This window comes from Felis catus, chromosome B4, assembly GCF_018350175.1.
Source record: "Felis catus isolate Fca126 chromosome B4, F.catus_Fca126_mat1.0, whole genome shotgun sequence".
Lineage (NCBI taxonomy): Eukaryota > Metazoa > Chordata > Mammalia > Carnivora > Felidae > Felis > Felis catus.
In genome coordinates, this window is record NC_058374.1 from 30,167,574 (window position 1) to 30,183,215 (window position 15,642).

General features: G+C 38.0%; 1 protein-coding gene across 1 annotated transcript in view; it reads left to right on the plus strand.

Moving 5' to 3' along the window:
* CCDC7 (coiled-coil domain containing 7) overlaps window positions 1-15,642 on the plus strand; it is a 407,709-nt gene that overhangs the window by 361,271 nt on the left and 30,796 nt on the right. Inside the window, 1 exon segment of the mRNA XM_045062653.1 lies at window positions 7,486-7,569. Within this exon segment, the coding sequence (XP_044918588.1) occupies window positions 7,486-7,569 (84 nt within the window).

Here is a 15,642-nt window from a genome sequence, read left to right on the forward strand (position 1 = left end):
TCTACCAGACCAGTGCTGCCACCGGTTACAAGGCACCCAGGGGTTTTGTATTTCTGATTTTATTCTTGGACAATTCATATTGTGTGTGTGTGTGTGTGTGTGTGTGTGTGTGTGTGTATTTTTCTCTCTTTCTTTCCTTGTCTAGTTATTCTGGTTGTTGGTTTGTTTAAGCAGACATATTTAATCTGTTCTCTTTATACCTATTCTATATCTCCTTCTTTATTTTCCCTGCTCTATCTCTGGATTAAGCCATAGAGTTTCTCTGCCTTGTCAATTTTCTTTTCTTTTTCCCTGCCCCTGTCATTTCTCTCTTTGTATAGTATAAGGCTTCTTCCATCAACGCCACTCCAATCCTGTTGTTTTGCTGTAGCCAGTGTTTTGTTTTGTTTTGTTTTTTTCTGTTTGCTTGTTTGTTTGTTTGCTATCCCAGGACTACTTCAATGAACAACTCAAAGCACACTTTGTGGAGGGTCCAAAACATTACTACAAGTACGGAGATAAAGCAGCCAGAGTCACAACAACAGAGAGCAAGTAACACACTCCAAAAAACACCTCCTGAAGGGACAAGCCTTGGACAGTGTATAGCCCCTCTTTAATATATTAGTGTTCCCAGGTGCAGGGCACATAACAAGCTTTTAAAACACATAAGGGACAGAAAACTAGCCAAAATGATGAAATGGAGGAATTCTCCTCAAAAGAAATTCCAGAAAGAAATGAAAGCTAAGGAATTGATCAAAGCAGATATAAACAATATAACTGAACAAGAATTTAGAATAATAATCATAAGATTAATCCCTGGGTTTGAAAAGAGCATAGAAGACAGCAGAGAATCTATTGCTGCAGAGATCAAGGAACTAAGAAATCGTCATGATGAATTAAAAAATTCTGCAAATGAGGTGCAAAATAAAGTAGAAGCAGTGACAGCAAGAACTGTAGAGGCAGATGGGAGATTAAGTGAAATAGAAGATAAAATTATGGAAAAAGATGAGGGTGAGAAAAAGATAAAAAATTCTAGACCACAAGGGGAGAATTAGAGAACTAAGTGATTCAATGAAACAGAATAAAATCCATATCAGAGGAGTTCCAGAAGAAGAAGGGAGAAAGAAAGGGGCTGAAGGTGTACTTGAACAAACCATAGCTGAGAACTTCCCCAATCTGGGAAAGGTAACAGATATTGAAATCCAAGAGGCACAGAGAACTCCCTTCAGATGTAACTTGAATTGATCTTCTGCATGGCATATCATTGTGAAACTGGCAGAATAGAAGGATAAAGAGAATTTTGAAGCAGCTAGGGGATAAACAGGACTTAACATACAAAGGTAGACACATAAGGGTAGTAGCAGACCCATCTACTGAAACGTGGCAGGCTAGAAAGGAGTGTCAGGAAATTTTCAATGTGGTGAATAGGAAAAATATGCAGCCAAGAATCCTTTATCCAGCAAGCTTGTCATTCAGAATAGAAGGAGAGATAACGGTTTTCCTAGAAAAACAAAAACTGAAGGAATTCATCACCACTAAACCAGCCCTGCAAGAGATCCTAAGGAGGACTCTGTGAGTAGAATGTTGCAAAGACCACAAAGGAACAGTGACATCACTATAAGCATGCAACCTACAGAACACAATGATTCTAAATCCATATCTTTCAATAATAACACTGAATGTAAATGGACTAAATGCTCCAATCAAAAGACATAGGGTATCAGAATGGATAAAAAGATAAGAGCTATCTATTTGCTACCTACAAGAGACCCATTTTAGACCTGAGGACACTTTCAGATTCAAAGTGAGGTGATGAAGAACGATCTATCATGCCACTGAAAGCCAAAAGAAAGCTGGAGTAGTCATACTTATATCAGACAAACTAGATTTTAAACTAAAGACTATAACAAGGGATGAAGAAGGGCATTATATAATAATTATGGGCTCTATCCACCAAGAAGAACTAACAGCTATAAATGTTTCTGCATTGAATTTGGAAACACCCAAATACATAAAATAATCACAAACATAAGCAATTTTATTGGTAAGAATGTGGTAATTGCAGGGAACTTTAATACTCCACTTATAACAATGGACAGATCCTCCAGATAGAAAATCAATAAATAATGGCCCTGAATGATACACTGGACCACATGGACTTGACAGATATTCAGAACTTTTCATCCAAAGGCAGCAGAATATACATTCTTCTCGAGTGCTCGTGGAATATTCTCCAAGATAGATCACATACTGCTTCACAAAATAGCCCTCAGTAAATACAAAAGAATTGAGATCATACTGTACACGCTTTCAAATCACAATGCTTTGGAACTTGAAATCAACCACAGGAAAAAGTTTGGAAAACCTCCAAATTCATGGAGGTTAAAGAACATCTTACTAAAGAATTAATGGGTCAACCAGGCAATTAAAATTAAATTAAAACATATATGGAAACAAATGAAAATAAAAACACAGCAGTCCAAACCCTTTGGGATGCAGCAAAGGCAGTCGTAAGGGGAAAATACAAGCCTATCTCAAGAAACAAGAAAAATCCAAATACAGAATCTAACAGCACACCTAAAGGAACTAGAGGCAGAACAGCAAAGAAAACCCATGGCCAGGAGAAGAAGGGAAATAATAAAGATCAGACCAGGTATAAACAATATATAATCCCCAAACACAGCAGAACAAATAAATGAAACTGAGGGGTGGTTTTTTTGAAAAAATAAATGAAATTGATAAACCCCTAGCCCGACATCTCAAAAAGAAAAGAGAAGGGACCCAAATATATAAAGTCACAAATGAAAATGGATTTATCACAACCATCCCTCAGAAATACAAGAAATTATCAGAGAATACTATGAAAAATTACATGCAAACAAACTGGACAACCTGAAGAAATGGACAAATTCCTGGACATCCACACACACCAAAACGCAAACAGGAGGAAATAGAAAATTTGAACACACCCATAACTAGTGAAGAAATTGAATCAGTTATCAAGAATATCCCAGCAAATAAGATTCCTGGGCCAGATGACTTCCTAGGGGAATTCTACCAGACATTTAAAGCAGAGTTAATACCTATTCTTCTCAAGCTGTTCCAAAAAAATAGACATGGAAGGAAAACTTCCAGACTCATTCTATGAAGACAGCATAACCTTGATTCCCAAACCAGACAGAGACCCCATAAAAAAAGGAGAATTACAGACCAATATCCCTGATCAACATGGATGCAAAAATTCTCAACCACATACTAGCAAATTGAATTCTACAGCATATAAAAAGAATTATTCACCATGATCAAGTGGGATTCATTCCTGGGCTGTAGGGCTGGTTCAGTATGTGCAAGTCAATCAATGTGATACATCACAACAGTAAAAGAAAGGATAAGAACCATATGATACTGTCAATAGATGCAGAAAAAGCATTTGACAAAAAACAACATCTTTCTTAATAAAAACCCTCAAGAAAGTTGGGATAGAAAGAACATACTTAAATATCATAAAAGCCATATATCAAAAGCCCACAGCTAATATCATCCTCAATGGGGAAAAACTGAGGGCTTTCCCCCTGAGATCAGGAACACAACAGGGATTTTCACTCTTAACACTGTTGTTCAACATAATGTTGGAAGTCCTAGTATCAGCAAGCAGACAAGATGAAATAAAAGATATCAAAATTGGCAAAGAGGAAGTCGAACTTTTACTTTTCGCAGACAACATGCTACTCCACGTGGAAAACCCAAAAGGCTCCACAAAAAGGCTGCTAGAACTGATACATGAATTCAGCAAAGTCACAGGGTACAAAATCAATGTACAGAAATCAGTTGCATTTCTATACACCAATAATGAAGCATTAGAAAGAGAAATAAAGAAAATGATCCCATTTATAATTGCACCAAGAACCATAAAATACCTAGGAATAAACCTAACTAAATATATTAAAAAGATCTATCTGTATGCTGAAAACTACAGAAAACTTATGAAGAAAACTGAAGAAGGCAAAAAGAAATGGAAAAACATTCCATGCTCATGGATTGGAAGAATAAATATTGTTAAAATGTCAATACTACCCAAAGCAATCTACACATTTAATGCAATCCCAATCAAAATTGCACCAGCATTCTTCTCAAAGCTAGAACAAACAATCCTAAAGTTGTTGGAACCAAAAAAGACCCCAAATAGCTAAAGTAATATTGAAAAAGAAAACCAAAGTGGGAGGCATCACAATTCCAGACTTAAAGCTGTACTACAAAGCTGTAATCATCAAGACAGTATGGTATTGGCACAAAAACAGACACATAGACCAATGGAATAGAATAGAGAATGTAGAATTGGGCCCACAAATATATGGCCAACTAATCTTCAACAAAGGAGGAAAGAGTATCCAATGGAAAAGAGACAGTCTCTTTAGCAAATGGTGCTGGGAGCACTGGACAGCAACATGCAGAAGAATGAAACTGGACCACTTTCTTACATCATACACAAAAATAAACTCAAAATGTATGAAGGACCTAAATGTGAGACAGGAAACCATCAAAACTCTAGAGAAGACAGCAGGCAACAACCTCTTGGACCTCAGCCACAGCAATTTCTTACTCAACACATCTCCAAAGGCAAGGGAATTAAAAGCAAAAGTGAACTATTGAGACCTCATCAAGATAAAAAGCTTCTGCACTAAAAAGGAAATAATCAACAATATTAAAAGGCAATTGATGGAATGGAAAAAGACATTTGCAAAGGACATATTGGATAAAGGGTTAGTGCCTAAAATCTATAAAGAAATTACCAAATTCAACAGTCAAAAAACAAATAATCCAGTGAAGAAATGGGCAGAAGACATGAATAGACACTTTTCCAAAGAAGACACCAAATGGCCAACAGACACATGAAAAGATGCTCGACGTCACTTCTCATTAGGGAAATACAAATCAAAACCACACTGAGATACCATCTCACACTGGTCAGGGTGGCTAAAATGAACAACTTGGGAAATGACAGATGCTGGTGATGATTTGGAGAAAAAGGAACCCTCTTGCACCGTTGGTGGGAATGTAAACTGGTGCAGCTGCTCTGGAAAACAGTGTGGAAGTTCCTCAAAAAATTAAAAATAGAGCTACCTTAAAACCCAGCAATAGCACTACTAGGAATTTACCCAAAGGATACAGGAGTGCTGATGCATAGGGGCACATGTACCCCAATGTTTATAGCAGCGCTTTCAACAATAGCCAAATTATGGAAAGAGACTAAATGTCCATCAAGTGATGAATGAGTAAAGAAGATGTGGTTTATATATATAATGGAACTCTACTTGGCAATGAGAAAGAATGAAATCATGCCATTTGAAGCAATGTGGATGAAACTGGAAGGTATTATGCTAAGTGAAATGAGTCAGTCAGAGAAAGATATCATACGTTTTCTCTCATGTGGATCTTTGGAAAATTAACCGAAGACCATGGGGGAAGGGAAGGGGAAAAAATAGCTACAAATAGAGCGAGAGGGAGGCAAACCATAAGAGATTCTTAAATACAGAGAACAAACTGAGGGTTGGAGGGGGATGGGGGGGAAGGGAAAATGGGAGATGGTCATTGAGGGGGGCACTTGTTGGGATGAGCACTGGGTGTTGTATGTAAGCAATGAACTGTGGGAATCTACCCCAAAAATCAAGAGCACACTTTACATACTGTATGTTGGCCAATTTGACAATAAATTATATTAAAAAATAAAATAAAAATAAAACTGAGACAAAAAATGGTTAATATAGCAAATACTATCCATACATACTTGCTCTTATTCTTTCAGTTTCTCTATAGGGCACAGTTTTATAAACAATGAAACATTTTTATAATAAATGAATTTATATATATTTATATTTGTATTTTTATATTTATATTTATATGTAGAAAGAGAATAGGAATTTAGAGTTATATACAAAATCTGTATCAAAAATATGGTGGAAAATTTCTAACTCTCACTGGAATTTAATGATATAAATCTTAAGTAGATTCTACAACTGTACTGACAGTTACACAATTCTAGGAATATATTACTAACCATTAATTAAACATTTAAAATGGGCAAATTTTATACCTTATGTATATTTTAAAAATAACTCAAGAAATTCTAAGCAGCATAAGATTTTTTAAGAAGACTTAAAGAAATGGAACAATATTGTGAAAGAGGAAAATTGTAACTCTTATAAATTTCCCCACCACTTACCTTTTGTGCTCCTACTGTTTAATCCAATCTGCACCCAGGGGCTATTCTCATTGCTTCCCTGCTTATATAAGAATCCCTTGCCTTCTCAGTTCATGTGAATCAGTTATTCTAATTACATCTGTTAGAGAAAGACCAAAAGGCTAAAATAGGTCTGCTAATGTTCTCCAGTTATGTGAATCTATAGCTCATATTACTTTCACAAATGTCATTACTTAATATTTAAAACCTGTTCTGACCAATCCTATTTGTCTTTGGTTTTAGTAATGATGCCCCATCTGGTGGTATCTACCTCTGTTTAGGTTACAATGGCAGTATATATTTTGTTTTATGGTGATATTGAAAACTTTAAAATTCATAGGCTCAGTCATTTCTCCAAAGCAAGACTTCCAATCTATATCTGGATCATGGAAATGTTTTCAACTTCAGTTATATGCTGTATTAGAACCAATTAAAATTTTGCCCATTGGTAACCGAGAGTCACCAATTCTAGTTATTTCTTGTGCAGTGTGAAATTATTTTAAATAAGTTTCTTTTTATTTTTTCTGTCATTAGACCTACATAGTATTTCCACATCCAGGAAAAAAACCTAAAAATCATGTGAAGACTCAAATGGAAAGGGATGCAATGTCAATGTTCACATGATTGCAAATTACCCATTTCCTCCTCTCCAGGTGGAGGGTCTACATGCTAAGAAGATTTGAGACAGCATTTTATCTCCTTCCATATGTTATTTGTTATTCTTTTCCATCACTAATGCCTACTTGATTTAAAGTGACATAACCTAATAAAAATGGGGAGCATTAAAATATTCCTAGACAAGTCAAGAACTTCTGCCTCACAATAATGTCTGTGACTCCAGTGACCATAGTTTATAAGCTGACCTGGGGAAAAAAAAGTAATGCCGTGCCTCACTAGATGAATGTGTTTTTAATATGTACATGAAGGTTATATTATTAACTTAAATGCTCTGGTGTGATTTAAACTTGTTAAAGACTTTATATTTTCTGGGAAAAGCTCTAGATGAAGCCCCAGTTTGAGCATCAATTTTGTCATTATCCAGATATGCCATCTTTGTCAAATCACTAAACATCTCTACGCTTCAGTATGATGGGGCTTACGTGACCACTAATAGCTATCTGGATTCTAAGGTATTATGTTTTTGCCAGACAGACATTTCACTATAATTCTCCTCCTATAATAAATGCTAATTAGAGGAATACTAGACACACAAGCACACATGTTAACATTTACCTTACAAAGTGTTTTAGAATTGTTTATTTCTATAGACACTGATAGAGAAGGCCTCCTAGGTGCTATTGGAAGAGGTATAATAAAGAGAGAAATCAAGACAGAGTCAAAGAGTAATCCTGGTAAGAACAAAAAATTTCAAGTCTATTTAAGGTTTATTATTTCCTCTGGAGTTTAAATTTGGATCTTTAAAGATTGTTGAATCTATGTGCTATTATTATGTGATAAAACGTCTTTGTAAAGTCTCTCCTATAATTAGTGGAATTCTAGCAGTTACTATAAATGGACAATTAGCCACATATTATAGGTTTTAGAACTCATCCATTAAAATATGATCCATAAAATATAATGCTAAGTCAGCTTGGAATATGCTTGATGGAAACATTTTAAGTGCTGTTCTATTCACTTTCTTTTTTTATGGTTACATGGGATAGTTTCTTTTTATTTACAAAAGCAGAAATTCTAGCTTATGAAATGAATAAGAAGAGGAATTTAGCAGATAGTTATTTCGTTGGTTACTAATTTCCTCTATATGATTGAACTATCAAGCAAATTTCTCAGGTGAGGTAGAAACCTTTAGTTTTGTTATATAGTTCAGTTTATACAACTGCCTTTTTTCGTGGTTGAACAGTGTTTCACACATTTCTTATTGATCCCTGTGTGATACCTTAACAGAGAAACAAAAGAAAGAAATAACCAAGAAAAAAATAAAAAAAGAAATACTCAAAGAGACCCCTTTAAAAAAACTATCATCTAAAGGTCGCAGTATGCATGGCCAAGTCTATGCCCTAAGAAAAGCAACATTAGAAACTTCACACTGAAGAGAAGGATATCTCAGTACAAAAAAAATTGTCCAGCTTTCATTTCTAAATAAATAATCAGGCAAACAACAAGCTTCAAAGGGGGAGGGGAACTCAGTATCCAGATTTGCTATAATATGTCATCTAAAATGCCCAGTTATTACCAAACAGAAAATATAAATCATGAAAGTAACAATTAAAACTGTGTACTCAAATAACCAAAGCGATCTTGAAAAAGAAAACCAAACCAGGAGGCATCACAATCCCAGACTTCAAGCTATACTACAAAGCTGTAACCATCAAGACAGTATGGTACTGGCACAAGAACAGACACTCAGATCAATGGAACAGAATAGAGAACACAGAAACAGACTCACAAATGTATGGCCAACTAATCTTTGACAAAGTGGGAGAGAATATGCAATGGAATAAAGACAGTCTCTTCAGCAAGTGGTGCTGGGAAAACAGGACAGCAACATGCAGAAGAATGAACCTGGACCACTTTCTTACACCATACACAAAAATAAACTCAAAATGGATGAAAGACCTAAATGTAAGATGGGAAGCCATCAAAATCCTCGAGGAGAAAGCAGGCAAAAACCTCTTTGATCTTGGCCGCAGCAACTTCTTACTCAACATGTCTCTGAAGGCAAGGGAAACAAAAGCAAAAATCAAAATAAAAAGCTCCTGCACAGCAGAAGGAAACAATCAGCAAAATTAAAGGCAATCAACAGAATGGGAGAAGATATTTGCAAATGACATATCAGATAAAGGGTTAGTATCCAAAATCTGTAAAGAACTTATCAAACTCAATACCCAAAAAACAAATAATCCAGTGAAGAAATGGGCAAAAGACATGAATAGACACTTCTCCAAAGAAGACATCCAGATAGCCAAGCAATACATGAAAAAATACTCAACATCATTGATCATCAGGGAAATACAAATCAAAACCACAATGAGATACCACTTTACACCTGTCAGAATGGCTAACATTAACAACTCAGGTAACAACAGATGTTGGGAAGGATGCGGAGAAAGAGGATCTCTTTTGAATTGTTGGTGGGAACCAGGGGAAGATGGCAATGTAGGAGGACCCTGGGATCACTGCGTCCTGCTGGTCACTTAGATTCCACCCACACCTGCCTAAATAACCCAGAAAACCTCCAGAAGACTAGCAGAACGGAGTCTCCAGAGCCAAGCGCAGACGAGAGGCCCACGGAAGAGGGTAGGAAGGGCGGAGAGGCGGTGCACGCTACACGGACTGGCGGGAGGGAGCCGGGGTGGAGGGGCAGCCCCCCGGCCAAGCAGAGACCCAGAGTCTGGCTGGCAAAAGTGGAGCAGCTGGACGGAGTGTGTTTGGACAGCTAGCGGGACTTAACATCTGTTATAAGCTATATAAGGTTATAAGTTAAGGTTATATAAGGTTATAAGTTAACAGCTCTGCTCGGAGAGCGGGAAGGCTGGAGGACAACAGGAGGGAGAGTTGTTGAGCCCCGGATGACAGAGCTCAGTTTGGCGGGGAACAAAGGTGCTCCCAGCGCCATCTCCCTCGCCCATCCCCCAGGCAAAATCCCAAAGGGAACCAGTTCCTGCCAGAGAACTTGCTTGCACCCTGCAAACACCGAACACTGTGCTTCTGCAGATCCATCCCTCCAGAGGAGGATCTGACTCCCTCCCACTGCCACAGGGCCCCTCCTGAAGAAGATCACCGAAGGAGAAATGAGCTGAGCCTGTCCCTTCCGCCCCCGTGCACATTGCCCATCCACCCCAGCTAATATGCCAGATCCCCAGCACCACAAGCCTGGCACTGTGCAAGTAACCCAGACAGGCCACGCCACCACACAGTGAATCCTGCCCCTAGGAGAGGGGAAGAGAAGGTACACACCAGTCTGACTGTGGCCCCAGCGGTGGGCTGGGGGCAGGCATCAGGTCTGACTGCGACCCCACCCACCAACACAACTTATTCAAGACAGCACAGGGGAAGTGCCCTGCAGGTCTGCACCACTCCAGGGACTATCCAAAATGACCAAACGGAAGAATTCCCCTCAAAAGAATTCCCACAAAATAACAATAGCTAACAAATTGATCAAAAAGGATTTAAATAATATAACAGAAAGTGAATTTAGAATAATAGTCATAAAATTAATCGCTGGCCTTGAAAACAGTATAGAGGACAGCAGAAAATCTATTGCTACAGAGATCAAGGGACTAAGGAATAGTCAGGAGGAGCTAAAAAATTCTATAAACGAGCTGCAAAATAAAATGGAAATGACCACGGCTCGGATTGAAGAGGCAGAGGAGAGAATAGGTGAACTAGAAGATAAAATTATGGAAAAAGAGGAAGCTGAGAAAAAGAGAGATTAAAAAATCCAGGAGTATTGGGGGAAAATTAGAGAACTAAGTGATGCACTAAAGAGAAATAATCTACGCATAATTGGTATTCCAGAGAAGGAAGAGAGAGGGGAAGGTGCTGAAGGTGTACTTGAAGAAATAATAGCTGAAATGGGCAGAAAACATGAATAGACACTTCTCTAAAGAAGACATCCGGATGGCCAACAGGCACATGAAAAGATGCTCAACGTCGCTCCTCATCAGGGAAATACAAATCAAAACCACACTCAGATATCACCTCACGCCAGTCAGAGTGGCCAAAATGAACAAATCGGAGACTATAGATGCTGGAGAGGATGCAGAGAAACAGGAACCCTCTTGCAGTGTTGGTGGGAATGCAAACTGGTACAGCCACTCTGGAAAACAGTGTGGAGGTTCCTCAGAAAATTAAAAATAGACCTACCCTATGTCCCAGCAATAGCACTACTAGGAATTTACCCAAGGGATACAGGAGTACTGATGCATAGGGGCACTTGTACCCCAATGTTTATAGCAGCACTCTCAACAATAGCCAAATTATGGAAAGAGTCTAAATGTCCATCAACTGATGAATGGATAAAGCAACTGTGGTTTATATACACAATGGAGTACTATATGGCAATGAGAAAGAACAAAATATGGCCCTTTGTAGCAACGTGGATGGAACTGGAGAGTGTGATGCAAAGTGAAATAAGCCATGCAGATACCATATGTTTTGCTCTTATGTGGATCCTGAGAAACTTAACAGAAACCCATGGGGGAGGGGAAGAAGAAAAAAAAAGAGGTTAGAGTGGGAGAGAGCCAAAGCATAAGAGACTCTTAAAAACTGAGAACAAACTGAGGGTTGATGGGTGGTGGGAGGGAGGGGAGGGTGGGTGATGGGTATTGAGGAGGGCACCTTTTGGGATGAGCACTGGATGTTGTAAGGAAACCAATTTGACAATAAATTTCATATATTGAAAAAAAATAAAAAAAATAAAATTAAAATTAAAAAAAATAAGAAGAAATAATAGCTGAGAACTTCCCTGAACTGGGGAAGGAAAAAGGCACTGAAATCCAAGAGGCACAGAGAACTCCCTTCAGACGTAACTTGAATCGATCTTCTGCACGACATATCATAGTGAAACTGGCAAAATACAAGGATAAAGAGAAAATTCTGAAAGCAGCCAGGGATAAACATGCCCTAACATATAAAGGGAGACCTATAATACTTGCGACCAATCTCTCTTCTGAAACTTGGCAGGCCAGAAAGGAATGGCAGGAGATCTTCAATGCGATAAACAGAAAAAATATGCAGCCGAGAATCCTTTATCCAGTAAGTCTGTCATTTAGAATAGAAGGAGAGATAAAGGTCTTCCCAAACACACAAAACTGAAGGAATTCATCAACACTAAACCAGCCCTACAAGAGATCCTAAGGGGGATCCTGTGAGACAAAGTACCAGAGACATCGCTACAAGCATAAAACATACAGACATCACAATGACTCTAAACTCATATTTTTCTATAATAACACTGAATGTAAATGGATTAAATGCACCAACCAAAAGACATAGGGTGTCAGAATGGATAAAAAAAACAAGACCCATCTATTTGATGTCTACAAGAGACTCATTTCAGATGTGAGGACACCTTCAGATTGAAAGTGAGGGGATGGAGGACTATTTATCATGCTACTGGAAGCCAAAAGAAAGCTGGAGTAGCCATACTTATATCAGACAAACTAGACTTTAAATTAAAGGCCGTAACAAGAGATGAAGAAGGACATTATATAATAATTACAGGGTCTATCCATCAGGAAGAGCTAACAATTATAAATGTCTATGCACCAAATATGGGAGACCCCAATATATAAAACAATTACTCATAAACATAAGCAACCTTATTGATAAGAATGTGGTAATTGCAGGGGACTTTAACACTCCCCTTACAGAAATGGATAGATCATCTAGACACACGGTCAATAAAGAAACAAGGGCCCTGAATAATACGTTGGATCAGATGGACTTGACAGATATATTTAGAACTTTGCATCCCAAAGCAACAGAATATACTTTCTTCTCAAGTGCACATGGAACATTCTCCAAGATAGATCACATACTGGGTCACAAAACAGCCCTTCATAAGTATACAAGAATTGAAATTATACCATGCATACTTTCAGACCACAATGCTATGAAGCTTGAAATCAACCACAGGAAAAAGTCTGGAAAACCTCCAAAAGCATGGAGGTTAAAGAACACCCTACTAAAGAATGAGTGGGTCAACCAGGCAATTAGAGAAGAAATTAAAAAATACATGGAAACAAACGAAAATGAAAATAAAACAATCCAGACGCTTTGGGATGCAGCGAAGGCAGTCCTGAGAGGAAAATACATTGCAATCCAGGCCTATCTCAAGAAACAAGAAAAATCCCAAATACAAAATCTAACAGCACACCTAAAGGAAACAGAAGCAGAACAGCAAAGACAGCCTAAATCCAGCAGAAGAAGAGACATAATAAAGATCAGAGCAGAAATAAACAATATAGAATCTAAAAAAACTGTAGAGCAGATCAACAAAACCAAGAGTTGGTTTTTTGAAAAAATAAATAAAATTGACAAACCTCCAGCCAGGCTTCTCAAAAAAAAAGGGAGATGACCCAAATAGATAAAATCATGAATGAAAATGGAATTATTACAACCAATCCCTAAGAGATACAAGCAATTATCAGGGAACAATGAAAAATTATATGCCAACAAACTGGACAACATGGAAAAAATGGACAAATTCCTAAACACCCACACGCTTCCAAAACTCAATCAGGAGGAAATAGAAAGCTTGAACAGACCCATAACCAGCGAAGAAATTGAATCAGTTATCAAAAATCTCCCAACAAATAAGAGTCCAGGACCAGATGGCTTCCCAGGGGAGTTCTACCAGACGTTTAAAGGAGAGATAATACCCATCCTTCTCAAGCTATTCCAACAAATAGAAAGGGAAGGAAAACTTCCAGACTCATTCTATGAAGCCAGTATTACTTTGATTCCTAAACCAGACAGAGACCCAGTAAAAAAAGAGAACTACAGGCCAATATCCCTGATGAATATGGATGCAAAAATTCTCAATAAGATACTAGCAAATCGAATTCAATAGCATATGAAAATAATTATTCACCGTGATCAAGTGGGATTCATTCCTGGGATGCAGGGCTGGTTCAACATTCGCAAATCAATCAACTTGATACATCACATTAATAAAAGAAAAGACAAGAACCATATGATCCTGTCAATCAATGCAGAAGTGACAAAATTCAGCAACTTTCTTAATAAAAACCCTTGAGAAAGTCGGGATAGAAGGAACATACTTAAAGATCATAAAACCCATTTATGAAAAGCCCACAGCTAACATCATCCTCAACGGGGAAAAACTTGAGAGTTTTTTCCCTGAGATCAGGAACACGACAGGGATGCCCACTCTCACCGCTGTCGTTTAACATAGTGTTGGAAGTGCTAGCATCAGCAATCAGACAACAAAAGGAAATCAAAGACATCAAAATTGGCAAAGATGAAGTCAAGCTTTCACTTTTTGCAGATGACATGATACTATACATGGAAAATCCGATAGACTCCACCAGAAGTCTGCTAGAACTGATACATGAGAGGGTTGATGGGGGGTGGGAGGGGGGAGAGGGTGGGTGATGGGTATTGAGGAGGGCACCTTTTGGGATGAGCACTGGGTGTTGTATGGAAACCAATTTGTCAATAAATTTCATATAAAAAAAAGAAAAAAAAAGAAAAAAAAAGAACTGATACATGAATTCAGCAAAGTTGCAGGATACAAAATCAATATACAGATATCAGTTGCATTCCTATACACTAATAATGAAGCAACAGAGAGACAAATAAAGAAACTGATCCCATTCACAATTGCACCAAGAAGCATAAAATACCTAGGGACAAATCTAACCAAAGATGTAAAAGATCTGTATGCTGAAAACTATAGAAAGCTTATGAAGGAAATTGAAGTAGATACAAAGAAATGGAAAAACATTCTGTGCTCATGGATTGGAAGAATAAATATTGTCAAAATGTCAATACTACCCAAAGCTATCTACACATTCAATGCAATCCCAATCAAAATTGCACCAGCATTCTTCTCGAAACTAGAACAAGCAATCCTAAAATTCATATGGAACCACAAAAGGCCCCGAATAGCCAAAGTAATTTTGAAGAAGACCAAGGCAGGAGGCATCACGATCCCAGACTTTAGCCTCTACTACAAAGCTGTAACCATCAAGACAGCATGGTATTGGCACAAAAACAGACACATAGACCAATGGAATAGAATAGAAACCCCAGAACTAGACCCACAAACGTATGGCCAACTAACCTTTGACAAAGCAGGAAAGAACATCCAATGGAAAAAAGGCAGTCTCTTTAACAAATGGTGCTGGGACAACTAGACAGCAACATGCAGAAGATTGAAATAGACCACTTTCTCACACCATTCACAAAAATAAACTCAAAATGGATAAAGGACCTGAATGTGAGACAGGAAACCATCAAAACCCTAGAGGAGAAAGCAGGAAAAGACCTCTCTGACCTCAGCCGTAGCAATTTCTTACTTGACACATCCCCAAAGGCAAGGGAATTTAAAGCAAAAATGAACTACTGGGACCTTATGAAGATAAAAAGCTTCTGCACAGCAAAGGAAACAACCAAAAAAACTAAAAGGCAGCCAACGGAATGGGAAAAGATCTTTGCAAATGACATATCAGACAAAGGGCTAGTATCCAAAATCTGTAAAGAGCTCACCAAACTCCACACCCGAAAAACAAATAACCCAGTGAAGAAATGGGCAGAAAGCATGAATAGACACTTCTCTAAAGAAGACATCCGGATGGCCAACAGGCACATGAAAAGATGCTCAACGTCGCTCCTCATCAGGGAAATACAAATCAAAACCACACTCAGATATCACCTCACGCCAGTCAGAGTGGCCAAAATGAACAAATCAGGAGACTATAGATGCTGCCGAGGAT